General features: G+C 38.7%; 1 protein-coding gene and 1 pseudogene across 3 annotated transcripts in view; both read left to right on the top strand.

The window, feature by feature from the left end:
- The first annotated feature begins 2,643 nt into the window (after window positions 1-2,643).
- Window positions 2,644-27,519, top strand: part of LOC141912255 (uncharacterized) — a 159,258-nt gene continuing 134,382 nt past the window's right edge. For all 3 annotated transcript variants that reach the window (XM_074803480.1, XM_074803478.1, XM_074803477.1), the window contains exons 1-2: window positions 2,644-2,882; window positions 11,011-11,178. In XM_074803480.1, the coding sequence (XP_074659581.1) occupies window positions 11,031-11,178 (148 nt within the window). In that variant the 5' untranslated portion in view covers window positions 2,644-2,882; window positions 11,011-11,030. The remainder of the gene's footprint in view (window positions 2,883-11,010; window positions 11,179-27,519) is intronic.
- LOC141911545 (uncharacterized) lies at window positions 8,737-10,453 on the top strand (annotated as a pseudogene).

Below are 27,519 nucleotides of genomic sequence, written 5' to 3'. Positions count from 1 at the left end.
GAATTCGTCAACTGTTAAACTAGTAACAACCAGATGTGTTCCCATTAAACCACCGACCGCGAGCCGAGTCGATGTGAGATGTGCCCTACACTGAAAATCTCAAGTGCTATACAACCGGTATTTTAGGTGCCTCTGAATGTCGGCCGTTAAAAAAACTGAACAATTCCCATTTGGAAAGGACCTACGTAGTTAGAGAAAATTCAAGATGTGTATATCGTGTGAGATACAGGCTCCATATTTCATGTGCGTTTGGAATTTAACCTTGTTTATAACGAAACACGCATGTATTTATGCTATTTTAGATTTAAAAAGAGCGTACGAAAGTGTTTCATGAGACCCGCAAATAACGTCAAGTTATTTATGCATTTTTTATTTGTATGAATAAATTTCGCTTCGAAATCTTAAAATTTCTCAGGTGGATTATTCAATAAATTCACAACAGTCCATTATGGATTAGTTTGACGCCAATCGTTCTTTTAAAGATCGTTCTTTCTCGAAGAAAGATTTTCTTAAAAACTTTGATTATGGCGAATCTTTTATGTGTCCGATAGTTAAACCTTCGGGTATTATACTAGAACACAAACTTTTAAAGATATTCATAACATACTGAAGGATATCACAGGTTATACCCGAACATATGCAGTTGGATAGATCTTTTTGTTTCGACACGCATGCGACAGTAAAAACGGTACTTGATATAATAAGTGAATTTCATCATTGATATTTTCACTAATCTACTTGAATTCCAAAAAAGAACTGACAATGAAAAAGGGTTACAGACTGATATCGCTCCAAATTTCAATTCCTATGAACACTTTTAATATAAAGAAACAGTTTTTAGAGGCGAAGAATCCGCGTTACCATCGAATTTTCAAAACTTGAAGGAATGGTTAATGCCTCGGTGACCACTGGTCTAGTACGCGGTTTTCTGAAATGAAAGTGGCCAAGTCTAAAGAACAACTATTGTTTCACATGATTTCAAATATTAGGAACCCAATGCGTTTAATGATTTAATTAATTGGTATCGCGCAGATTGGTTGAAAGACGGGTGTTAGTCACCTTGTGATTTAATTGTTTTTCATGCATCGATTAATTAATCTTATTATAACTTATTTGTAGGCGCATCCCGCAAACATTTTCTATTCGTTGAGTTTTCAAACGCAGTACTGTTCAGATGATTCGAGTCAAGTAGTAAAAAAGTTTATGTATTAGCATTACTATGCAGTGAAAATAACGCACTGCGGCAAGTGAGGTGCTGTGATCCAGATGTGTAACCCATTTATGGGTAATAAATTTCCATCATGTCAACGCCATTCAAAAACAGTAGCAAAACTTTCTGCTGGTTTCTAGAAATAGCAATACGACGACAAGCACTTTCGAATTCGACCACGATATTTGAGAAGTTTCACTGGTGGTCAGTGATGGTCAATTTATGAATTTTAATGGCGAATCCTTTCTAGTTTCACACCAAAAGCGGTACCGGTATATCGTTCTTTCAAGAAGTTTCGATTGGTCAGTGGTGGTCAGTGATGGTCAATTTATGAATTTTCAATGGCGAATTATTTTCTAGTTTGACACCATAACGCGGTATATCGTTTTCATATTCGAGAAGTTTGAATTGGTCATTGGTGGTCAGTGATGGTCAGTGATGAATTTGCAATGATGATTCCTTAGAGGTTTGAAAACAAATATTACATGATAAATTTCCGAAATTCGAAGTCAAGTGGTCAGACTCGGGGATATCTCAATAATTGTGGAACCGACGAAGGGGCCCAAAAGCGTTAAGTCATTTCCTGGAGTGACGTGATCCAAAAACGCCCTAACTGGAAAAGGCAGTCTCTCATTTGGATGAAACCAAATCGGTCAGGACAATTAAAATTTGGGAAGGCCACAGGTAGTGAGTGGTCTTTCTACGAAGCCACGCGGTGAGCGTATTATTATGAAATCTTTTTTTAAACCACCATGTACCACGAAGTAATAAGCATCGTTGTAAGCACTTGAAACAGCCATTAACCACTTGAAACTGTCAGATCAAACATCATACCGCATCCCCGCAAAGAGGGGTGGTTCAGCAAACCGGAGTTTTCATTAGCCTCTCTAGACTACCCCGCCAGTACGGGTAGCCGAGCAAACCGGAAAACTCATAATGAATGCCGTATATACTGTCGACCCCGTGCCGCTACACTTGAAACTGTCAGATCAAACATCATAGGCCGACCGCATCCCCGCAAAGAGGGGTAGTTCAGCAAGCTGGAGTTTTCATTGGCCTCTCTAGACTACCCCGCCAGTACGGGAAGCCGAGCAAACCGGAAAACTCATAATGTTTCATTTTTGGATGAATTCTCTCGACATATGATTAATGTTCTCCATACGGTACTGTAAATAATTTGAAATTTGGTTACTTGCAATAGTGTACATTTTTTCTCTTTCATTGTTATTCTATGTACAAATATTTTTATATACACCATCCTTTCTTTTGTACATTTTATTCTATTTATCAGGTGACTGCTCGGGTATTGTCCACACTTTTACAAATAAAGTTTGAATTTTACTTTGATATGGATGTTCGGTCTTGGAAATACCCGGAGCAACCCTCATCTGAAAGATATAGGCCTATCAAACTCACTACTAGAGGGTGCATCACTATTTTTGCATACAATTGCGAAATTAACCAACAACAACAACAACAGATCGTAAACCATTGCGAATTCAATTGGACCTGAATAATCTCTGTGACAGCCATCTAGACTGTTCAATTCATCCTCTTAGCCTATCATATCTTTGCTAAGGCACCAAGTTTCAACTAACAACTAGGCCTACGATAGCATAGTATAGTAGTAGGCCTACCAGTTGTTAGTAGGTAAATAATAGTAGGCTACGTAGTAAGTATGATGATATACCCACAGGGGTTTGGCGATGGGCTTGGATTTTATTTCCGGGTTGTTGATAATCTCGCGAGAATGGTGCTAAATATGAACTGCGAATAAATTCAAAATATCACGGAAATCCCGGTAGTGCAAAAACTAATTCATTGTATCAGGTCCAGGTTACTGACTAGCCTAATGTCGGTAAAAGTGCAGATCCGCACCTCTCGTGATTGACGCAATCTACTGAATGGCAGAATCCAGGCTTAAAATCTTTCTAGTGAAGATTTAAAATCAACCAATGGCAATGTACTGAATTGCTGATGACATTTTGAATCTGAAACAATGATATTTAATGTAATTGATTGAACCGTTTACACGGAGAGGTGCGGATCTGCACTTTTACCCTAATGTCTATTTCAACCTGCCTTGAGAGCATTCCGGGTGGCCTAGCTCGCTCATTTTTTGGTAATTAGTACATAGGCCTACCTGATAAAGGTCTTATAGTGAAATAAAGGTCTAATAGGACCAGAAAGGACAGGCAGTCGACCTAAATCATCATTTTTTAGTCCATTTGAAACTGTATTGAAGGATATCCAAAAAGTCTTCACTGAAAGGGGTTAAATGAAGAGAAGTGACTCCATGATTTCAAAGTTCAACAATATGTTTCCATGCCTACATACTAAACTTCAGTTGGTAGGCATGGAGACATATTGTTAAACTTTCAAATCATGGAGTGTATATTGTTTAGACATTAGTCCCTGTGTTGTGCCTTAGACCTAAGTGGTTTGATGACTTTTCTGATTATTGGAAAGTGGGTCACCAACTATCCAAGACCAAGGGTTAGTTTGTCCTGGATAAGTTAGTTACCTAATCGTTGGTAAGCTTTTTATACCTAATTGGATGGGCTTATTCCAACGTTAGGGATGACAAGGGCCAAAACACGGTTGGAAAAAGTAACACTTCAAAAATATACTTTCTATTCACTTCAGTCCACAATTAATGGCTTAATTCACAAACTAACACAGCACAGGTACCTTTCGAATAATAATCCCATTTTAGGCCTATGTATGTTTTGAGCGATTAATCAACATTATTTTCAGAAATTAATTAAATTCTCCACAAATTCCGCCATTTGCTGTCATTTTACTGTATTGCATAAATGTGGCATGATAGACAAGGTGACCTACAAGGATTTATATAAAACTTCCAAGACGAAACGACAGTTTGTATTTTTTATGGTTTTCCAACATGTATTTCAAAGCTTCGTGCTTTCCATGAGGTGTTATCAAACAAACGACGAATCTGTTGTGCGTTGATTACAAAGTTTTGATGACGCTTCAAGGTAACGTCTTGATATTTGGGTTACACATGTATCTACCCTAGACACATCTTCAGCCCAAAAACTGGCCCTGTCAGAATCAAGATGGCCGACTGGCAGCCATTGTTGTTCGCCAAAATCAGCACTTTTTACAACACATTTTTGAACTTTTTGAGGGAAATTTTGAAGACGCTTTGATCAATTACCTTGATCTTTCGGATATATGTGAATCCCCCCAGGGCCCATCAACATAACAAAAATTGGGTCGGTCGGTCGGACTCAAGATGAGTCCTGTAGCTTCCTACTGCCATTTCTCATTACAATTTGTGATGGGTATTCTTTGGAAAGGGATGTTTTATACCTGAGACAGGTATTTTTCATCAGCCAATTATGACGCAATTGGCGGCCATCTTGGTGTCACCAGTACTCATTCGTAAGTGGGAAAATTTTTTCCACATTATATTGATACCTAATCATATTTTGATACCACAATCAATTAGAAAGTTGTAGCTCATAACGTGTTCTATGATTGTGGTGAGTTTCAAGGTAATTGGATTTCGTATATGGCCACCAGGGGGCGTTGAATGATACAATATCTTAGCATTTCTTTATTATATTCGTACCTATGCATATTTTGTAACCACAATCAATAGGAAAGTTGTAGCTCATGACATCATCTTTGATTTTTGCGAGTTTTAAGGACATAAGTTTTTCTATATGGTCACCAGGGGGCGTTGAATAGTAGAATAACTTAGTATTTCCTTATTATATTGGTACCTAGGCATATTTTGTTACCATGATCAATTGCAAAAGTTGTAGGTCATGACATGTTCTATGATTGTGGTGAGTTTCGAGGTCTTTGGGTTTTGAATATGGTCACCAGGGGGCGTTGAATAGTAGAATGACTTAGTATTTCCATATTAAATTGGTAACGAGGCATATTTTGTTATCACAATCAATTACAAAATCCTAGCTGCTGACATGTTCTATGATTGTGGTGAGTTTCAAGGTCATTGGTTTTTGTAAATGGTCACCAGGGGGCGTTGAATGTTGAAATTGTTAGATTGTTGAGCATTTGAAACCACTTCCCAAGTGGGCATGGTGTCCCTGGACCCCTAGTTTTTACGTTATATTTTTGATGATTTATACTTGGAAGCCAGGACTTTATTGATTTGTTTTGAATTGAATTTAGTTTCACTTTAGGGATATCAAAAACTACAATTTCGACCCTAAAGTATTCTCTATGTTTAGAATCCATGGAAGCTAAAACAGTACAAATCTGATTTTCTAATGAGTTTATTGTAGGCCTATTTATTGTAGCGAACGTTTTCGTGAGTTACATTATCCCCTCTTCAGGCATAGCGCAAGTGATTAAATTTTAATATCATACTGGTATTTATATAGAATAAGATGAAGCTAATTACAAACAATTTCAAAGTGACAAGATGATTATAGTACAAAGGTAATTAATTACACACAATCTAAATTACTGAGTGACAATATGTGACTAGTAGTTAATTATCTAAAAACATTAAGAATGAATCCGGACCATATTCGAATAGTTGTTGATTAAGGGAGGGCTGTTGAGTTTAGATGAAAAGTGCTGCTCTAATTTTGGAATCTAAATCAGAAGATCCTTTATCTGGAATTTTGAAATTTTTTCACTAAACGAGACCTGCTAGTCAGAGCAATTTGACAGATGTTGGCCAATTGCTGAAGTCTTAAATATGCTCCTTAACTCATATAGGCAGTGTTTATATCACATAAACAAGTGTATTTGCAGACAACCATAGCTTTCTAGGATTTAGGAGTCGGACATTTAAGTGAGTAGAAATTCTTAAGCTTAGTGGTTATAAACGAGCTTTGAAGGTCTATTACGAAATTCGATTTGAACAGTTTCTTTAGCCCAGATTTCTAGCCCACTTGGGACTTTAGTCAGATTCAAGATGGCCGACTGGCAGCCATTGTTGTTCGTCGAAATCAGCACTTTTTACACATTTTCGAAGTTTTCGAGGGAAATTTTGAAGACGCTTTTAATCAATTACCTTGATCTTTCGTCTATATTTGAATCTACCAAGAGCCCATCAGCATAAGAAAAATTGGGTCGATCTGACTCAAGATGGCCGTCCTATGACCTTTTTAGTGCCCAAAAATGTCAATTTTGGCCAGAATTCTAGGTCCTGTAGCTTCCTACTGGTTTGCCATTTCTCATTGCAATTTGTGATGGGTATTCTTTGGAATGAGATGTTTTATACCTGAGACAGGTATTTTTGATCAGCCAATTATGACGCAATTGACGCGGCCATCTTGGTGTCATCAGTACTCATTCGTAGGCGGGAAAAAGTTTTTCCACATTAAATTGATACCTAAGCATATTTTATTACCACAATCAATACTTCTATTCAGATGATTGTAATGTTAGCCACTGCCTTTAGCGGCGCTAGTGTTGGGTCACCTACCTCAAAGGCAAAATGCATTGAAATGTGGGTGACTTGTATTCATCCTAGAACTACATTTAAACATCCCCTACTCTTGCTGACTCAAATTCTAGAAGGTTCCAAGTGTTTTTTTTTTGTTGAGATGATCAGAACTATATTTTGAATTGGTTTCGTAGCTCATTTTGACGATTTTATCGGAGAAGTCTAATCCAGCTTCGTGATAGAATCTCAACATCTACAGTTTAACAGTCATAATTCTGTTATTTTCTCGTTTTATTGGTATCATTTATCGTTATAACTTACATGGTTAACTCCTTTATATCTTCAAGATTATAATGGTAGGTAGTTTCCAAAAATATCTGATAATAATGACCGTATAGTGCTGCCATACATGGCCTGTAACAGCGATTATTGTCTTGTTGTATTGCTGATTTATCTTATTTAAAGTAATTTTTTGAGTATAACTAACATATAACAGTAGACTGGAAAATTATAAAATACTTCAATCTTCAGTGCCCAGTGGCTCTTCATGGTTTATAGTTCGTTAATTTTGTTAAATTTTACTTAAACTGTCGATTTCGGACGATTTTCTTCTCATTTCGCCTTTGGCCTAGTTGACTGAATACTAGCACACCTAGCGGCGGCGGCAAACATTGAAATCATCTGAATAGAAGTATTTCAAAGTTGTAGCTCATATGATTGTGGTGAGTTTTAAGGACATAAGTTGTAGAGAGAATCCCACAATTATAACGAAAAAGTCTGAAAATGTAACTTCGAGATAGTAGTTTATTTCAACATTTCGACTATATCCTAATAGTCATCTTCAGGAATAAGTATTTCTGAAGATGACTACCAACTGTAGACTTGCCAATAGCTGATATATTTGCCGATTTTTTGGTTTACCTTTGTCAGTGATATGAAGTTGGCATTGAGCATTCATGTAAAATCGCGGTATGTTTTTAGCCCACTTGGGACTTAAGGACCAGCAGGCTATTGCAGTTCATGGCAAGATTTTAGCTAGTGATACTGTATCAGTGCTTGCTGGCGTGTGCACATTTGACTTGAAAATAAGCTTTAGGCCATCCCAAAATAATTGTCTGTTTGCCGTAACACGGACTCAAGTTTAGGATGAGCCGGTAGGTAGGCCTAGGTAGAAATATTTTTTGGCAAAGTTTTTGGGCAAAAAAAAAAACAAATTTATTAGGCTTCCTTTTCTTACGTGGAAACAATATCTCAAATCTGCGTTGTGCACGGAAAATATGTGTTTAGCCTAGATTTCAAGAATAATTCTAAAATTATTACTTCGTCCAGAGCGTCATCTCTCAAAATAAGTTCAAAATGAAATAGTACATTGAATATATGCGTGCTATGTTACCAGCTTAAAGGTAGTCCCTAAGAACGAGTGGCAGCTAATTGGAACACTTGCCAGTTTCCTGAAAAACTTTAACTAGGCCACACGTCAAGGTGGTGCTTGTTCGTTAATGAATATTGGATCCTTTTATCGCTTGATAGAAGTGATACCCAAATCAAAATGTTATTTCATAGTTATATAGTTTGGTTGCGATTAAATTACCAACTTATTATAAAAGGTCACACGATTAGCGTATAAAAGTGCTGTGTTGAGATGTTCATGTAATTTTGAAATCAGCAATTTCATATGATAGAGAAAACTTCTATTGGCTTAAGATGTGTAAGAAATGCAATAGGCTGTAATTTTAGTTTCACATACTTTCCTACTTTGTTTGAGTAAACTGTTTAGATAGGTTATCAAAAAACCCAGCAGCAGCTATCGGTCAGTAGATTGATGAACGAATGAACAAACTGCACCGACCACCAAAATACCACGAACCAAAAGTAATTACCTCTAAATAGTAATAAACTTTGCACCGCAATACTATGAGGTTTTATTTCAAGGTGCCAATGAAATAATATGCCAAAATGTACAGTGTTTGAACTTTGTTGAATCGATGAATAAATGAATCGCTGAATTTTAAGATAATTATTAGTTTTTCCAATGAGGTTCGCCATATAGTTGAATGCCAGATGGCGCGCGTGTAACGAGAGGTGACAGAAGTATTCATCGTTTTACTTCCGGGTTCATGTTATTGACATAATGCCGTTTTATTGTGTTGTACCGAATTGTAATAACCACAAAAGAGGGCATAAATTCCCATCGGATCATCAATTGTGTATGAAGTGGCTTATAGCAATCAAAAGACTGGATGAAAAGATAAAAAAACTTAGCAGCCTGGTAAATACAGTGTTGTGTGTCTCAACCATTTCAACGCATCTGATTACAGGGAACCTGGCTTGTTAGGTGAGTGTTGTAAATGAAAATTAGGGAATCAAATAAACCATAAATGTGCTGTAACCAATTTGAAGCTTGTTTTGAATCTATCGCTGGTTGAGACAGCCCTATATATAGGCCTATAGCTTAATCTTGACAAGTAAGTAAGAAGGGAGCAGCAATTTTCCAATACTCCCTGCATTAAGTGCTGTGAATGTAATGTCTATGTCTTTGTTATGATATTTGTAAAAATAAGCCTATAGTAATTTTTTGCCAATGAAATTTATTAATTTGCCATTATGAGAAAAAAATAAGTTAGTATGATGTGTAAGTGTAAAAATAAGTTAGTATGGGCTACCTACCTTGAGTTACACAGTAGGCCTAGTTTATTGATATCGCATTATGATGCACTCTCATTTATATTTTCAGGAGCAAAGAAAATACTAAAACCTGATGCTGTACTATCTATATTTGTCTTCAAAAAGAATTTAGAAAGTGCCGAAAAAATTGCTAGAGAAGAGAGGGCAGCCAAACGAAGAAAAGTAACATTCCCTGACTTGTCTGTTATCCAACACGAAGAAACTGTCGTCACCACTCAGCCTACACCTGAAGTACCACCGGATTCCGAACCTACAACTATGGACTGTAGTATTCAGTGTACTTTAATGAAGAAATTCGAGACAAGATTCTCTATTCATAATTTCAAAGACAATATGGATGCCATCCATTACTATACAGGATTTGATGATTACGAACATTTTATGTATGTCTTTAACTTGCTCGGTCCCGCAGCTTACCAGTTGCAGGAGAGGTCCACTCCACTCGGACCGGAAGATAAATTCTTTCTCACTTGTATAAAATTGAGTCAGGCAAAAGATGACTATGAACTGGCTTTGTTCTTCAATATCAGTGAAAGTCTAGTGTCAAATGTTGTTAATGTCTGGATTAATTTCTTATATTTCCAGCTGAGTGAAATAAATACTTGGCCCGATAAAGACCTAATAGATTTGTATATGCCTGTCAATTTTGGGAAAAGATTTCCTACAACAAGGGTTATTTTAGATGCGACAGAAATTCCGATTCATAGGCCTATGAATGTTAAGGCCCAGTCTGCTACATTCTCTACCTATAAGAACAAGAATACATTGAAGTCTATGATTGGTATTTCTCCGCGTGGCACTCTCTCATATGTTAGCCCCTGTTATGGAGGATCAACCAGGGATAGACAAATTTTAGAGCGTTCTCTTGTATCTAAGGAGGAAAAGATGTTTCAGCCCGGCGATAGTTTTATGGCCGACGGTGGGTTAAACTGTCAAGATTTGTTTGCTCCTATTGATGTTCACTGTAATATCCCTACGTTTCTACAAGGGAAACCCAGCTAGCTCCTGAAGAAGTTATACGTGACCGCAGAATTGCCTCCAAAAGAATCCATGTGGAAAGAGTTATAGGACTCGCAAAAACTTACAAAATACTGCAGGAGCCACTATTCCACTCTAAAGTTATTAAGAATTTAAATCAAAAACATATGCAGACCTATACTTGAAGAAAATGGTCACTTTTCAATAGTTGACTTTTAGGAACGATGTGTTATGAAAGTAGCTGTTATGGTCGGAGTCACTATCACTATGTCACTGTTTAATTACAGGCAGGTGGTTTTACAGTCACCTCTACTGCTAGTGTGCACTATCGAAACCAAGTGTTTTATTAAAATGGTCACCTTTCAATGGTAGACTCTTCGAAACAGCCACTAAAGAAAACCAACAGAATTGAAAGGAATGCTATTTCAGAGTTACTGTTTTGAAATGTCTACGACTGGAAAAGTAGCCGATATCGTTAATGGCTTATTGTTCTCAAGTGGCTACTAAGTAAAAGTAGACGTTTGGGCTCAAAAGAGCGATAGACATGTTCTTGGATTCAGCCTTTCATTTAAATATAACCACTGCTCACAGCTTTCACTATCATCGATATCAGACAAAATATTGCATAGCTGTCAGAGGATTCTTCCTAACAGTCGGATACGACGGCGGATGGCTTATTTTGAATGTTCTGACAGAATCGAGTTGCAAATTTATAAAGGTATTCATTTGTTTTATTTCATAGAATGTGAAGAGGATACAATTATGTGGTCATGTGTGACACCAGCAGATGATCATAGTCCACCATGCTCAAGGTTTCGTCATGCAGTCTGCTTACACCGTGGGCAAATTTATCTTTATGGTGGACGAAATGGCAACCAACCACTCAAAGATCTATGGAAATATGACATCAGTAAGTGTCCTCTAGAATATTTATTTCATTACCCGTCTTATGTCTTTGTGATATGTATGTCTACCTTACAAAGATTATAAGTCTTTGGTGCATTCTCTTTTGTTCACTTAGGACTTTAGTGCTAGCAGGCTATTGTGACTGTTTTCCAATGTTTGTAGACCCGTCCAATAATGGAATCCAGTTTTTATTTTTTATCCCTTGGCCCTTGGCTGCAAGGGGTATTGTCGTCGCCGGTGTCCGTCCGTCTGTCTGGGCAGTCGTTTGTTCCAGTCGTTTGCTCTACAGGCTTAAGTTTTTGGTTGAATTTTACGGTTGAAGACCATATTATATGCATCATAGCTAGTAAAAATCCTGCCAGTCACCGAACACCACCCGTCATATCTCTACTGCCATGGTTATAGTCCCATACCGCTGTATCGTATAGAACTGATAATCGGAAAGAAAAATGCCTATAGCGTGTCATTTGCCTATATCCATGATCCCAGTTATGACTATCATAGCCTGTTGTTTACGTTTCCAAAATGGTGATGAATTATGGAAATTTTTGAGGCGCATGAAAGGCAGTGAGTTGTCTATATCGGTTTTACCCGGCAATGAAGTGTTATCCCAATAACTATACTCACAGGTACTCGCGCACTGATACATTTGTAAGTAGTTAATAGGAACTGGAGGGTCGTCCACTAAAATGGCGAACTATTCAATGCGGAGCTAATTTGCACTGTATAGAGGCTTGAAGTAATTGAACTGTGAGGATCAGATGAAAAACCCTTGCAGTATTTGTGAATACAACGTAGTACTTGTGATAAAATATGGTTTCATTGGGAATGGAAGCGAGTGACAGTAATTTATAGATTTTCAGTAAGTTTCCATCCTCCCTCTGCAGGGACTTGAACCTGATGGCATCGCTACACTCAGCCACGGCACGAACCCCTGCATCAGTAGACCGGGTGCGCAGGTACATGCGCAGGTTTCCGAACGAAAACTGGCGGCACCAATCAGATTGCTCGTTGTATAATCGTTGAGGCAAATTTTAAGGAAGAACTATAAATGGGAAAACCCGGGCTAAAATAAAACGGGATTTCTGATTGGCTAAAAATCACATCATCTGAACTGCGCATGTATCTGCGCACACGGTCGATTATGGCAGGGTTTCGTGCCGTGACAATCTCGATGCCATCAGGTTCGAATCCCTGCCGGGGGAGGATGGTAAGTTCCAGTGTGAAAATGTGAAAATTAATAATAAATATAGCTGCCAGGCAGCGATGACGGGTTTTCTGCAAAGCCATTCAGAACGATGGGAATTGTAGTAAATTGAAATATCGATACATAGAATAAAATGCATTGACAGATTCGAACCTAATATGCAACCACTGTGTAAACGTCAAATATGATACAGGTTTGAAACCGAACATACGCGGATGTACAATCAACAAATATTAATTCATTTGACTAGGCATTTATTTTGGCATTCAAACATCACGATACTGTATTATCACCATGGTTAAAAATGGATCTGTCCTATTAAGAACTCATCTTAAGCACCTGCTGAGTCGATAGATTGAGTGAATTTACAGATAAGAACGTATTATGATTTAGAATAGATTTAAGATTTAATGTTTTTATTGAAATATTTGAATAAATACATATTGTAGTGTAGATTCAATCAATAAATTATGAAATGATTTGGTCTGAGTTTCCGGCTGATGTTGATTTTGGCTTTTATGGTTTACAAATTCTATAGTGATAAACAATTGATACCTGCAACATGTGTGTAAATCAAACCTATTCCACTAGTTGCGTGTGTTTCCTAATAAACGGGAGAGTCACTCTTGATCTGAGTTATTAGAAAAATAGTGTTCATTTAGTTATAGAAATTCATTGCCTTTTTGGAAATTCTGTAATAATATTTGTTCTGTCCTAATTTTTATTACTGTATGAACCAATGATATGCTTTGTAAATATGATGTAATAAAATAAATTTGAATTTGAATTAAATTTGAAATGAGAATCAAGCATAACTTGTTTTTTTCCGACTCGTCTTACTTGTCTTTCGTTAACAGTTCCAGAGTTTCAATATCAATCAAATCCAAATTGGCTAAGAAGTACATAGGACTACCGTAAAAACCGGCGTATAAGTCGAGGTTTTTAACCCTTGATTTTACCACTAAATTATTGACCTCGACCTATACGCCAAGTACAGTTTTCTACAAAGTATTTTCAGGTCACAAGAAATATTGATTCTACCAGACAAAAAAGACAGTGTTCATCTTCTCACTGCTATAACAGTTTCAATAATTATTCATGATAAATAAAGCTATTTAATGAAAAAAAACTTCTTTCATTTTGACACAGCTTCATTTAAAACGATGTATTCATATATGCGCGCTCATAGCAGCGCTTTATACATTAGGCTATATATAGCGTGTGACTCACACTATTGTATCACTGTATGGTAGTGTATTATACCCGTGTGTGTAACAGTCTATTGATTAACACACAGCAGCAATCAGGCTGAGGCGTGGTGGCGTGCGTGAAGGCGCACATCGTTATCAAAACAAACTATTCAATACAATGATACTAGTAATTATTCTTCTAAAAGAAGGGACTCGACTTATAAGCCGGATATATGTTAAAATCATGAAATGAAGGTCTAAAAATCGACCTCGACTTATACGCCGCGTAGACTTATACGCCGGTTTTTACGGTAAATGAAATGAACCGTTAGTTACTGCAAACCTATTCCAGTGTTATGTCGATCGTGTTGAATCACTTTCCTTGAGTTGAAAGAATCAGATCTTCTATGGTGCAACATCGGTCGAAGAGAGATATCTTCATTGGTGTTGACTGTACTTCTTGCGTTTGACATTGGAATCAGCATCATTCCCATTTGAACTGCAAAATATTCATACAACATGAAAACCTACAGTACATGTATACTGTAATCAAACTTTCACCGATGTTGGATATTTGAATGAACGTTAGGCTTATTTCAGTATTCTAAAGCAGGAAATAATAAGCCCAATCAATAGGCCCTATTCCCATTGGAACAATTGTATAATGCGTACAGCTGTACGTACAGCTGTACACTTATCAGTCAAGAATGGAGAAATCGGTATACCAAAATGTACAGGCCTACAGTGATTTTGGTATACAAGCCGTGACCACATGAACGTTTTGGTTTGACTATTAATGTCAGCAGGTCAGAGAAGGCCTGGCCAAATTTAATCACATGGCTCAAATCAATTAGTCTTTCTGCGTGTGAATACTTCACTGTATTGTTTTAAAAATAGGCCAATCGAGTGAATTAGTACATAGACTGAATTAGACTAGGCTAGTCCTGACCTAATCCTATCCATGTTATAATGGCACCAGTTATAGTAACATCACTGGAGGGCCGAAGAGAGGGAAAAAGTTGTGTTTGTAGTACATAGGCATGGTAGGCTTGTCGTACTCACTTAATACTTAAAACGCTGTTGTTACCTGTACGTGACTGTACGGCGATTTCTACAGGTTAGCCGTATGTGAGTACGTTGACACTCAGACTTGAAATATTGGGATTCGAAACCAAACGAAAAAAAATCCAGTAGTAGTCCAGTTACCCACTGTGCCAGGGAACGTAACTGCAGGGTGGATGAAATTTGATTTAAAAATAGCCTAGCCTCACCTAACCCAAACTTTATTCTTTCACGCATGCGCGTTTGCAGATTATAGGAACTCAAGTACAGCGTTTTTAGGGAACTCACGAACGGTTAACCTGTTGATATCACCGTACAGTCACGTACGGGTAACAATTTCGTAATTCAAATGGTATTGGCTACTTTAATAGGCCTATAGACAAATAAATAACGGTAGGCTTTCTTAGCTTCCACATTTCACAACCGAACCAACTGGCCAACCAGTATATTTAGTCCGAGTGCGCACCAACCGGCACAGGCCTAACACTGTTTGTCAACTGTGTGTACCGTAGTAGGCTATCGATAATTTGTTTCCTCTATGAGACGAACGTAATTCTAGTAGCCCTACGCGACTCAACGACCTTTATCTAAACTTGATAAATTCAAACTCTGTTTATTGTGTCAGGAATTGTATCTATCCTATACTTGAACTCTGTTAATGACCTATATTGTAATCAACCATCTGTATATCCGTCTCAGTAAATAAATCAGTACACTCGATAGTCATCTTACTAAACGCACGTGTTCCTCTTTTGCTCTCTTCGCTCAACGTTCCTGGTTCCATACATTTTGGTGCCGTGACCAGGATGGCTACAACTGCAGACCCGCAAACGAATACATGTACAATCGAAAGACAGAGAAAATCAAGAGGACCCTACCAAGGCTGTCTCCGGGGCTGAGGCGGTACTCGAAAAGCCCACAATTTCAGGGGAAGACCTCGACGAATTGGAAACCAAAATCGAAGTAATCACGACCAAGTTACGCAACATTCAACAATTAGATAACGGCATAATCGAAATGACTGAGGATAATGATCTAGAACGAGCGATAATCGAAGCCGACGACTATAGTACGGACATTATCAGCAAAAATGAAAAATTAAAAAAGTTTCTCGAACGGAAACGGATTGAAACCTCTCCAGGCGCCGATACATCAACATTTAATGTAAGTGAAATCTCCACCACCCAATGGACATCCAAGACGCTAAACTTGCCCAAACTCACCCTCGCTAAGTTTGACGGTGATATACTCACTTGGCAAGGTTTCATGGACAGTTTCAACTCAGCTATCCATAACGATCAACATCTCGATAATGTCGTCAAGTTTCAGTACCTCAGAGGATTAGTAACCGGAGAGGCATCGCGTACGATCGAAGGGTTAGCTCTAACCGATGCAAATTATCTCAACGCGTTAGAGCTGCTCACGACACGATATGGCCAGACACAAAAAATCGGAAGTTCATACATGAAAGCTTTATGGGAGCTCCCTAAACCAGGAGAAAACATCACTCAATTGAAAATATTCTCGGATAATTCAGAAAGTTACATTTGTGGTTTGAATGTTCTAGGGAAGACAGAAGACGGGTATGGTGATCTTCTCGTCCCAATTATACTTGAAAAAATACCCGGATCAGTAAGGAAACAGCTTACTCGTGGGAATGGCAACACAGACTGGACGCTCACTACGCTTCGACAGGCTCTGAAGAAAGAAATAGAAGCCTCAGAAGCGGAATCGTCAGATAGGCCTACCAGTGTATATGAATTACCATCTGTATCAGCATTCATCACTCGGAATCAACACCCCGAACGACGCGAACGACCAGGTGACCGACCAATCAGAAAATGTCAATTTTGTAGAGGAAACCACACACCTATTGAATGCACCGTCGTCACGTCGCCAGAAAAGCGAGAAGAAATTGTCCGAAAAAACAGACTATGTTTTAATTGTCTTGGAACCCACAAAGTTAGTAATTGCAACTCAAGGTGGACTTGCAGAATATGCAATCGGCGACACCACACACTACTTTGCACTGAGAGAGAAGGCCATGGGAACTGGTCAGTGAAGCAAAATCCCACCATCGTAGAGGCCAAATTGACACCAACATCTGGAACAGTCATATTGAAAACAGCTGTGGGTTCAATTTCGGCAAACTCCGGATCCACTGTCGTAAACATTCTTTTCGACGAGGGAGCGCAGCGTTCTTTTATCTCTCACGATGCCGCTAGAAGACTTCCGATCGACCTAAATCTCATCGACCGGGAAACTATATGCGTTTCGGCATTTGGCGCCAACACATCTGGCATCCAATCAGTTGGGGTGACTGACCTAAAACTACAAACGCCATCGGGAGCCATCAAGATCTCAACACCGATGAAAAACTATGTATACAAGGCAGCAACGAATTATGATTATCTGCAGAAAATTGAGTTGGCCCCGTACGCTACAACCGATTCGTTTGAAATTGACCTCCTGATAGGTGCAGACCATTACTGGTCTGTAGTCAAAGATAAGGTCATCAGAGGACAGGGCCCCACAGCTGTTGCCTCAAAATTGGGTTATCTCCTGTCAGGACCAACAGATTTCCCATCAACGACGGTGATGACCACTTGCTTTAAGCTTCTAACGAGCCCTGTTCACGAAGAGGAAAACCTATCTCGCTACTGGGACCTCGAGACAATAGGGATAAAGGACGAAAACGACTCGAAACCTACATCGTATCTCAATTATCGTTCCGAAAAACTTCGTCGGGATGGAGATGGAAGATACGTGGCGGCTCTACCGTGGAAAGGTGATCACGAAGCACTTCCGTCAAATTACAGTGTATGCAAGAGACGAACACGCGCGATGATACACAACCTATCATCAGATTTACTAGAGCATTATGACAACATTATTCGAGAGCAGTGTGCAAGAGACTTTATCGAAGAGATACCAGACGACGACCCGAATACAGGCCACTACATCCCTCATCAGGCAGTAAAGAAAGATTCGCAAAAAACACCCATAAGAATTGTCTATGATTGTAGCTTCAATGTAAGAGGGAATCCCAGCCTCAATGATTGCCTGGAAGCCGGAGAACCGTTAATCAACGATCTCGTTCAGATTCTTCTACGATTCTGACTCAATACCATTGCAATCAGCAGTGATATCGAAAAAGCCTTTCTGAATGTACGACTCGAGGAAAAAGATCGAAAATACACCAAATTTCTGTGGCTTTCTGACCCAAAGGACCGAGAAAGTCAGTTCAAGGTGTATCAATATTAGTCAGTGTTGTTTGGGTCAGTCAGTTCACCGTTCATCCTCAACGCCGCTATCAAAACACACCTTGAGAACGAATCGTGTCCGGTAGCAGAAAACATTATGGAGAACATTTATGTCGATAACATCTAACTGTAATAGAAGATCAAGCTGTCACATTCTACAATAGGTGAACCGGATGATGGAGAAGGGCGGGTTTTTACTCAGATCGTCGTCGACCAACAACCCCCAACTCAGAGCAGTCATGCAACAAGACAATCGACACGACCGGGAAGCATCTGTCAACGTTGTCGGCTTGGTATGGGATACTGTAGAAGATTCGTTGACATACAAGAAGTCGAAATCTGATAACTCTGAGCCACTACTAACGAAACGCGAAGTAGTGAGATCTACGTCTGATCTATACGATCCGCTCGGGTTACTCTCACCCGTACACATACGCGCGAAAACGTTCATTCAAAAGCTATGGCTCGGAAAATTGAACTGGGATGAACGTTTGCCCGAAAATCTCGCGAACGAATGGAGAAATATATATCCCGAACTCAAAAACGCTAGGGATATATCTTACAAGCGGAAATATTTCGATACCGGAATATGCGATAATTGCGAATTGCATATGTTTGCCGATGCAAGCACTGTTGCGTACGGTGCTGTTGCCTATCTGAAACGCATTTCCGATAATAACGTATCAGTTGTTATGGCTTAGTCGCGAGTGAAACCGTTAAAAGAGATCACGTTACCACGAATGGAGCTCATGGCAGCTCTCAATGCGACGCGACTATCGAAATTTATCGTGGATTCGCTGACGAAATCTCAGATTGTGAAGACCATCCTATGGTCTGACAGTCAAATTGTTATTCACTGGATTAGAAGTCAGAAAAAGCTACCCGTATTTGTTGAAAACCGCGTAAAGGAAATTCGAATGAGAGATTTCGACGATATCAAGTATTGTTACACGAAAGACAACCCAGCCGATTTACTCACACGTGGAGTAAAAGCGACCGAACTTCAAAATTCGGATCTGTGGTGGAACGGTCCACATTGGCTTCCGAACGGCGATTGGCCAGTATGCGAAATGTTTGATGAGCCTATTACGCATGTCAACGAGCTCACCTACGACGAGCCGCAACTCGTTTGCACTACTGCAATCACAGACATATGCGGATTACATAACATAATCGAAATCGCCGAATTCGCGACGCTACCAAGATTGTTACGCGTTACCGCTCTCGTCATGAAATTTATAACGCGACTCAAAGGGAATAAAAGTACCCGTCACATTTCGGTACCGGACTTGCGTCTAGCAGAACAAGCGTGGATTCGAAATCTGCAAGATAACGAATTTCCGGGAATCATGGCCTCGTACAATAAACGTAAGATTGGTTTAGCACGCCAATTAAACTTATTCGTGACTGACAACGGTGTCATTCGATGCGGTGGGCGGTTACAAAATGCGAGTATCAAATATGGCGCGAAATACCTGATTCTTCTCCCCATCAAACATCTGTATACTAGATTGATGATTCAGAACGCACACGTGTTGAACCTTCACTCCGGAGCGTCATCTACGATATCGTTCATCCGTCAAACACACTGGATACCGCGTATTCGTCAGGCCGTAAATTCGGTGATCCGAAAAAGTGTGATTTGCTTAAAAAACGGCGGGAAACCGTACGCTCCGCCTCTAACTCCGCCGTTACCAGTCAGCCACGTGGATCATAAGGAACCATTCGCTGTAACTGGTGTCGATTTCACCGGTGCTCTCTATTATAGGTCAGCTACGGCGCGCGATAATAAAGCCTATGTTTGTTTGTTCACGTGCGCTATTACCAGGGCGGTACACTTGGAATTGGTTTTAGACATGAAAACCGAATCATTCATTCGCGCCTTTCGTAGGTTCGCTAGCAGGAGATCATTACCGCGATTAATGATATCGGGCAATGGGTCAACCTTCACAAACGCCGCCGATTTTATCGCGAAACTACAGGAGGAGAAAACCGTAAAAGATTTCCTCTCGAAATACGTGGAATGGCAATTTATTCCCAAACGCGCCCCATGGTTCGGGGGATTCTACGAACGACTAATTGGCGTCACAAAAAATGCGATCAAGAAGACGCTAGGACGAACATCCGTAACGGCCGACGAATTGAACACCCTGCTTACGGAAGTCGAAGCAGCCGTTAATGACTGCCCGCTAACATATGTGTCGTCCGACGTAAACGAATTGGAGCCCTTGACACCATCTCACCTAATAAACGGTAGAAGACTAACTTCACTCCCGCACGCATTTGTCTGCGAAGAAGAACTGATCGATCCGAATTACATACCGCGTGAAAGATCCGATTTTCAGAAAAGATCTGTGTATTTGGATAATCTTTTCAAAACATGTGAAAAGCGTTGGAGAGACGAATACCTACCAGCATTACGCGAATCACATGCGAATAACTGTAAAAAGGGACACACCGAGAATAAAATTAGAATCGGAGACGTTGTCATGGTTCACTCCGACGAAACTAAACGAGCGAACTGGAACCTTGCTTTGGTTACCGATATAAATCGCGGCTCCGATGGACTTGTACGATCTGCGATGATCAAAACAAAGAACGGTATGACAAATCGACCTATAATGAAGTTGTATCCGTTAGAAATCAATTGTGATCCCGAAACGTGCGATACCGAATCGCGATGTGACAACGCGACAAATACCGATAAGGACAATTCGAATGAAATACCGTTCAACCCGTGCCGAACGAGAAACGCAGCCGTTCAAGCGAAACGTTGCATCAAAGATTGGTCTGCTGAATTGAACTTAAAATGATTGATATGTACTAAATAATGATCTACTCTGATTGAATTCTCACGACACGTTGATTGTATAACGAAATATATATTCATAGTTTAGTTTAATGTTTCCAAAGCTTATCTTACTTTTGAACTACGTGACTTTGATTCTTAGCTTACAATAATTCTAATATCTATTCAATCTATAAACCACAACGTAATGACAATATGTTCTACAATCATAAGCAATCTAGGTAATGTAGTTTGTTCATTAATATTTAGTAGTTTGCGTTTAAATATCATTTTTCTGTAATGTGTCGAATTTATGTAACCATTATTTCCTGGGGCCGGAGTGTTAGGAATTGTATCTATCCTATACTTGAACTCTGTTAATGACCTATATTGTAATCAACCATCTGTATATCCGTCTCAGTAAATAAATCAGTACACTCGATAGTCATCTTACTAAACGCATGTGTTCCTCTTTTGCTCTCTTCGCTCAACGTTCCTGGTTCCATACATATTGACGCTTTTGGTTACATGAACTGATCAGCAATATACTTAAATGAAATAACCGGAATAACAAGAAATCAAAAATATTAAAGAGGTAACAAACAAATGCCCGTAAACCTGTCAGACACGCGAACGCCGGACGCGAACGCCGTTAACTCTTGGACTCGGACCCGCTGAGCAATAAATTCATAAAATTGACTTTGAAATTGATTGTGGAGGAGAGAGGGATAATTCGATAGCTCTTCCTCGAAAAGAAGAGAGAAATGTCGGAAAGAAAACACAACATGGCTACTAATTGAACGGAGCCAAATTTCCGATGTTTACGGCTCGACAGTGCCTTTAAAACGTGGATTTATCAAAATTCACCTTAGAAACATTAGTAAGATCAGACAGTTTTTGAATCAAGGAATTGCTGAACGCCTTATTCACGCTTTTGTGACAACTCGCCTTGACTATTGCAACTCTTTACTCTTTGGCCTCCCTGACAACATTTTAGATAAATTACAACGTGTTCAAAATTCTGCTGCCCGGATCGAAACTCAAAATTTGGTCACAAAACACCGATTCTACACAATCTGCATTGGCTTCCAATCAAATACCGCATCCAATTTAAAATCTTGATCCTTACTTATAAATCCTTGAATGGTCAGGCCCACAATATTTGAAATCATTAGTGCAATACTAGGCATCCTCTAGAGTGTTAAGATCAAACAGTCAATCACTTCTAGTCATCCCTCGTGTCAATCTAGTCTCTGCGGGTCACAGGGCCTTTTCTTACTCCGCCCCACTACATTGGAACTCCTTACCAGATGCAATTAAATCTAGTCCTTCTACTGATGTTTTTAAATCACAACTTAAAACCCATTTGTTCACTAAAGCTTTTAACTAATGATGTAATTTGTTTTTTCTATCTTTATGATTAAATTGTGTCTTTATATTGTAAAGCCAATGAGCATATTTTATATGGATTTTAGGCTCAATAAATTATTATTATATTTTGATACTAGCGATGAAGTTAGATATAATATGTAGTAAGGATTAAACATATTTCCTTAATAAACGTTCGGCATAAAGGCCCTGCTTTCCTGGCATAACTTCATGCCATTTATACCATCTAGGGGGCTCATAACGGCTATGGAATACAAAATATTCTAACACCTCGTTTTCATCGAGGCGAGTCTTAATCGGATTTCCATTAATAAAGCGGTTATGTCGTGAACCATGCCTGATTGAATCCTCGAAATCCATTGTAGCAGCAGCTAAGTTTGCTTTATTTAGAACCATGTTGTAATATTCTGATAGTGAATCTAGATCCCTATCGTCCATAGAAAGCCATTTGGATGAATGATGATATTTAAGCCACAATGCATTGTTTTTGTCGATACGTGTTTCAAGAATTCGGGGACACTCTTCATCATGTTTTAAAGAAATTCTCCATGGTTATCACGGAGTCGGTAATATTATTGGCCTCGACTTCAGTAGGTGTAGCTCTTAACTCATCAGTGGTGACATTGAGAATGCAGTTTTTGTTCGATGATGTATGTTTGACATATCGACCATCAATGACACTTCCTATTATCATACCTGTAGAGAAGGCATTAAGTACATTGTTTATGTACCGATTATTGGAAGTTGTGTGACCATGGTTCAATGCACTGACCTGATCTGCATTGATTATCTGAGAGCCTTTTATTCTGCCAAGTGACGCTATTTCTGCGAATTCAATACCTAGTAAGACTAAAGAGATACGCGCTTTCCACTGCATATAGTACTGGCTTTCCCCAGTGACCCACATCGCTGTAGTATGTACAACATACTGACTGACTGTATGTATGCAGCACACACTACTATTACACTGGCGCAGGCTGTGCTGGGAATCACGAACAAGTTTACGGTTTCAGGACGCTTTTATGGTCCAGTACTGGATAAAAATATCTCTACCCACAGAAATATCTGCGAGGTCTATATCAGTAATCCCCTCCGCGTGGTTTTCACAAAGAGGGAATGACTTAAATGATGATGAATGCTCTCTGCTCCACGATGTAGAAATATGCTGTACTATAGTCACAAATTGCTATGTTCTGAGGCATCGGGTCTAAATTAAATGAAATGATTTCGACTCTCTATTAATTACAACTGTTGGCTTCCTAAACTTCAGACGTTTGATTGGAATCTGATGTATTTGAGTCACTATTTTGCACTTTAATCGCTGTTTGTTTCTATACACCACACCATGTTGTTTTGGTTTGGGTTCTCAGAATGACATCACACTTCCGGGTTGGGAAGGAATCAGCGCGGCCGAGCAAAAGTCTTGTTTTAACACTAATTGAAGAATTAAAAATTTATTTCTTCACCACTAAATCAATAAATAAATTAATATTGATGATAAAAAATACTTTTAGCCATATCTCAAAAACTTCTTCATGACCCCTTAAAAATCTAGTACTCCGACATTGAAAGATTTTCAAAATCCAATTCGGAGAATCCGCCGGCAATGAAGTAAGCCGTCACGGTGTTTATGAGGTTACTAAGCGTATTTAAGTGCCGAGCAACGCCGGAAACAGCCGGAGTGTGCTCGATTGTTTACTCTGCCTCTAACGCGCGCAGCTGTAGTTGATTGACAGAAACTATGATCGATCCATAGAATGAATGGCGAGCGACCTCCATTCAAATGATTACTCCAAGGTCTCACACTGCACTCATTACAGTGACAGCATAGGCTCATATTGCCACTCGCGTTATTGATATGCACATTTTTAGCCCACTTTTTAGTCCCAGCGGGCTATTGCGTTCACTTTTCGTCCGTCGTCCGTCCGTCCGTCCGTCCGTAGACGGAATCCAGTTATTTTGGGAAGTTTTGAAGACGCTCCAAGGTAATGTCTTGATATTTGGGTTACACATGTATCTACCCTAGACACATCTTCAGCCCGAAAACTGGCCCTGTCAGAATCAAGACTGGCAGCCATTGTTGTTCACCAAAATCAGCACTTTTTACACATTTTTGAACTTTTTGAGGGAAATTTTGAAGACGCTTCGATCAATTACCTTGATCTTTCGGATATATGTGAATCCCCCCAGGGCCCATCAACATAACAAAAATTGGGTCGGTCGGACTCAAGATGGCCGTCCAATGACCTTTTTAGTGCCCAAAAATGTTAATTTTGGCACGAATTCTGAGTCCTGTAGCTTCCTACTGGTTTGCCATTTCTCATTACAATTTGTGATGGGTATTCTTTGGAAAGGGATGTTTTATACCTGAGACAGGTATTTTTAATCAGCCAATTATGACGCAATTGGCGGCCATCTTGGTGTCACCAGTACTCATTCGTAAGTTGGAAAAAGTTTTTCCACATTATATTGATACCTAAGCGTATTTTGCCACCACAATCAATTAGAAAGTTGTAGCTCATAACGTGTTCTATGATTGTGGTGAGTTTCAAGGTAATTGGATTTCGTATATGGCCACCAGGGGGCGTTGAATAATACAATATCTTAGCATTTCTTTATTACATTCGTATCAATGCCTATTTTGTAACCACAATCAATTGGAAAGTTGTAGCTCATGACATCATCTATGATTGTTGCGAGTTTTAAGGACATAAGTTTTTCTATATGGTCACCAGGGGGCGTTGAATAGTAGAATAACTTAGTATTTCCTTATTATATTGGTACCTAGGCATATTTTGTTACCATGATCAATTGCAAAGTTGTAGTTCGTGACATATTCTATGATTGTGGTGAGTTTCGAGGTCATTGGGTTTTGAATATGGTCACCAGGGGGCGTTGAATAGTAGAATGACTTAGTATTTCCATATTAAATTGGTAACGAGGCATATTTTGTTATCACAATCAATTACAAAATCGTAGCTGCTGACATGTTCTATGATTTTGGTGAGTTTCAAGGTCATTGGATTCTGTATATGGTCACCAGGGGGCGTTGAATATTGAAATTGTTAGATTGTTGAGCATTTGAAACCACTTCCCAAGTGGGCATCGTGTCCCTGGACCCCTAGTTTATACAGTGAAATAAGTTTTTTTGAATGAACTTAACTTAATCATAGATTTTCATTTAAGTTATCATCAGTCCAATTATTATTAACAAGTCTTTGAAAGTGATACACATTGGTCTGTTGATCTTTTTGTACTATAACCGGCCATATCTCACTCTAAAGTTTAAGGTAAAACAAATCGATCTGACGTATTTGTTCCTGTCTACCACTGTCTGTGGCGTCCAGTCTCACCGTAGTGCCCAAGGCAGTTGTTAAAGCGAAAAGATACTGCATAATTATAAGATTAGTAGAATGAACAATGTAATATGTTTCATTGATTTAATAATAGACAGTACCTCGAGAGCACAGGACCTTTGGTCCTCTAGTTAGTGACTATAGAAGCTGATAAATGTTATAGCGTGCCTATATTTAATGTACTGTTTCATTTTGAACACAGAGATGACGCTCCGGACGAAGTAAGAATTTTACAATTATTCTTGAAATATAGGCAAATTAGACAAATTTCCGGTGCACAACGCAAATTTGTGATATTGTTTTTATATAAAAAATGTGATAAATTTTTTTTGTCCTAAAATTTTGCCAAAAAAATTTCTCCTTACCTACCGATTCATCCTGAAAACTTTTGTCGGTGTTGTGGCAAATTAATTTGGGATGGCCTCATGGCATATTCTACAATTGCGGTGATGTTGAATGTCATTGGTTCTTGTATATGGTCACAAGGAGGCATTGAATCGCCAAATAACTTAGTATTTTCTGATTTCATTGTCACCTAGGCATATTTTTTTACCAAAATCTATTACAAAATTGTAACTCATGACATTTGAAAGGCTCGTTATGAGTAAATTAAGTTTGATAAATTAGATTTTGAAAGTTAATGTATTAGGGCTGATTCTACTATGTGTCTCTTATGAATGTCTTTACAGGATATATAAGTTTCGAATTCTGAAAGTCAAATTATGATTGGTTGTAAAGACATGATTTGCTATCCCACTCTTAGGCTTTTGGTTGCGGATATCTATTCTGTGTTCTTTAATACGCTGATTAAGATTACGTCCCGGTTCACCAATGTACATCATATTTCAGTCTTTACATGGTATCTTATTGACCCCAGACTCAATTCACAGCTCACTGTTGTGTTTGTTTTTGGTTGAAACATCTGTGAGTTTGTTATTATATTGAAAGACTAATCTAGTGTCAATGGTGCTTAATGTGATTTAAAGCTTTCCAAAGTAAGTAAATACGGGATTATAATATTCTGAGCTCTGCGTTTTGTGGTCAGGTCATTACGTCCAAAGTGAGAAATTCGGGCTTTGAAATAAGCTTTGTTCAAAATTTTGTCCGGATAGGATAGTTTCTTGATCACAATTACGTAGAGCTCGAAAAAATTATCCTTTGGCTATTCCAATTTTGATGTTCAGAGGAGTAAATGAGAAAAAATGAAGATAAACTTCAGCATTAGTCGGTTTTCTATATACAGAGAATTTCGAATTTGTTTCAAAATTATGAATGAGCACATCGAGAAACGAGTTGCAGTTATTTTCTTACCACTCAAAAGTGAAATTCAGAGTAGGATATTAAGAGTTCAAATAATGTAAGAACCCATTCAAATTGAAATCAGGGGAAACTAAACAAAGAATATCAACGTAACGTCGCCAAAGTTTGAGTCTACTTTCGGTGTAAAGAGGAGAATTTCACTTTCAACATGTTCTAAAAATAAACCAGCTAAAACAGGGGAATTCTGGATTCCCCATAGCCATACCAAAAATCTGTTAAAAAAGTTAGAACCAAATTGAAAATATAAGTTTTTTGTACAAAGTTCAATTAAATCTAAGAGACAATCAACCGGCATATCAAAATGAAAATCTAATTCATTGTACTGAATTTTTTGCAAAATTGAGTCCATATCCAAGAACGTGCGTTTGCGATTTAGATAGAATGGTAGATAAAAGGTTCATGACATTATCGATATTGGTGAAACTTGATGGCTTTTGTCAATTAGAGTATCCAATTGTTTTGAATAGTTGGTGGCTGTTATAAGTTAATTGTTTCTACACAATTGTCTTACTAGAGATTGAAGTTGGTTCCAAAGAAAAGTCGGCAGTCTTTATGATGTCCACATGTCATGTAACCTGTATCAGACCCTGGAAACTCAATCAAAAAAGCTCAAAGCTTATCAAAGCAATAACATAGGCCATATTGAGGTGTCTCACAGGTATTTTATGTGAGGGAGTCTTACGGGAATGCCATTTGCCAGGTATGACATGGTCCATTAATGAGCCAACCAACTCATTTTTGGTATTGAGATCCCTCACACAGGTGATCAT

The sequence above is a fragment of the Tubulanus polymorphus genome, chromosome 10 (genome assembly GCF_964204645.1).
Source record: "Tubulanus polymorphus chromosome 10, tnTubPoly1.2, whole genome shotgun sequence".
Lineage (NCBI taxonomy): Eukaryota > Metazoa > Nemertea > Palaeonemertea > Tubulaniformes > Tubulanidae > Tubulanus > Tubulanus polymorphus.
Note: the sequence above shows the minus strand (reverse complement) of the source record. Positions and strands in the feature narration are given on the sequence as shown.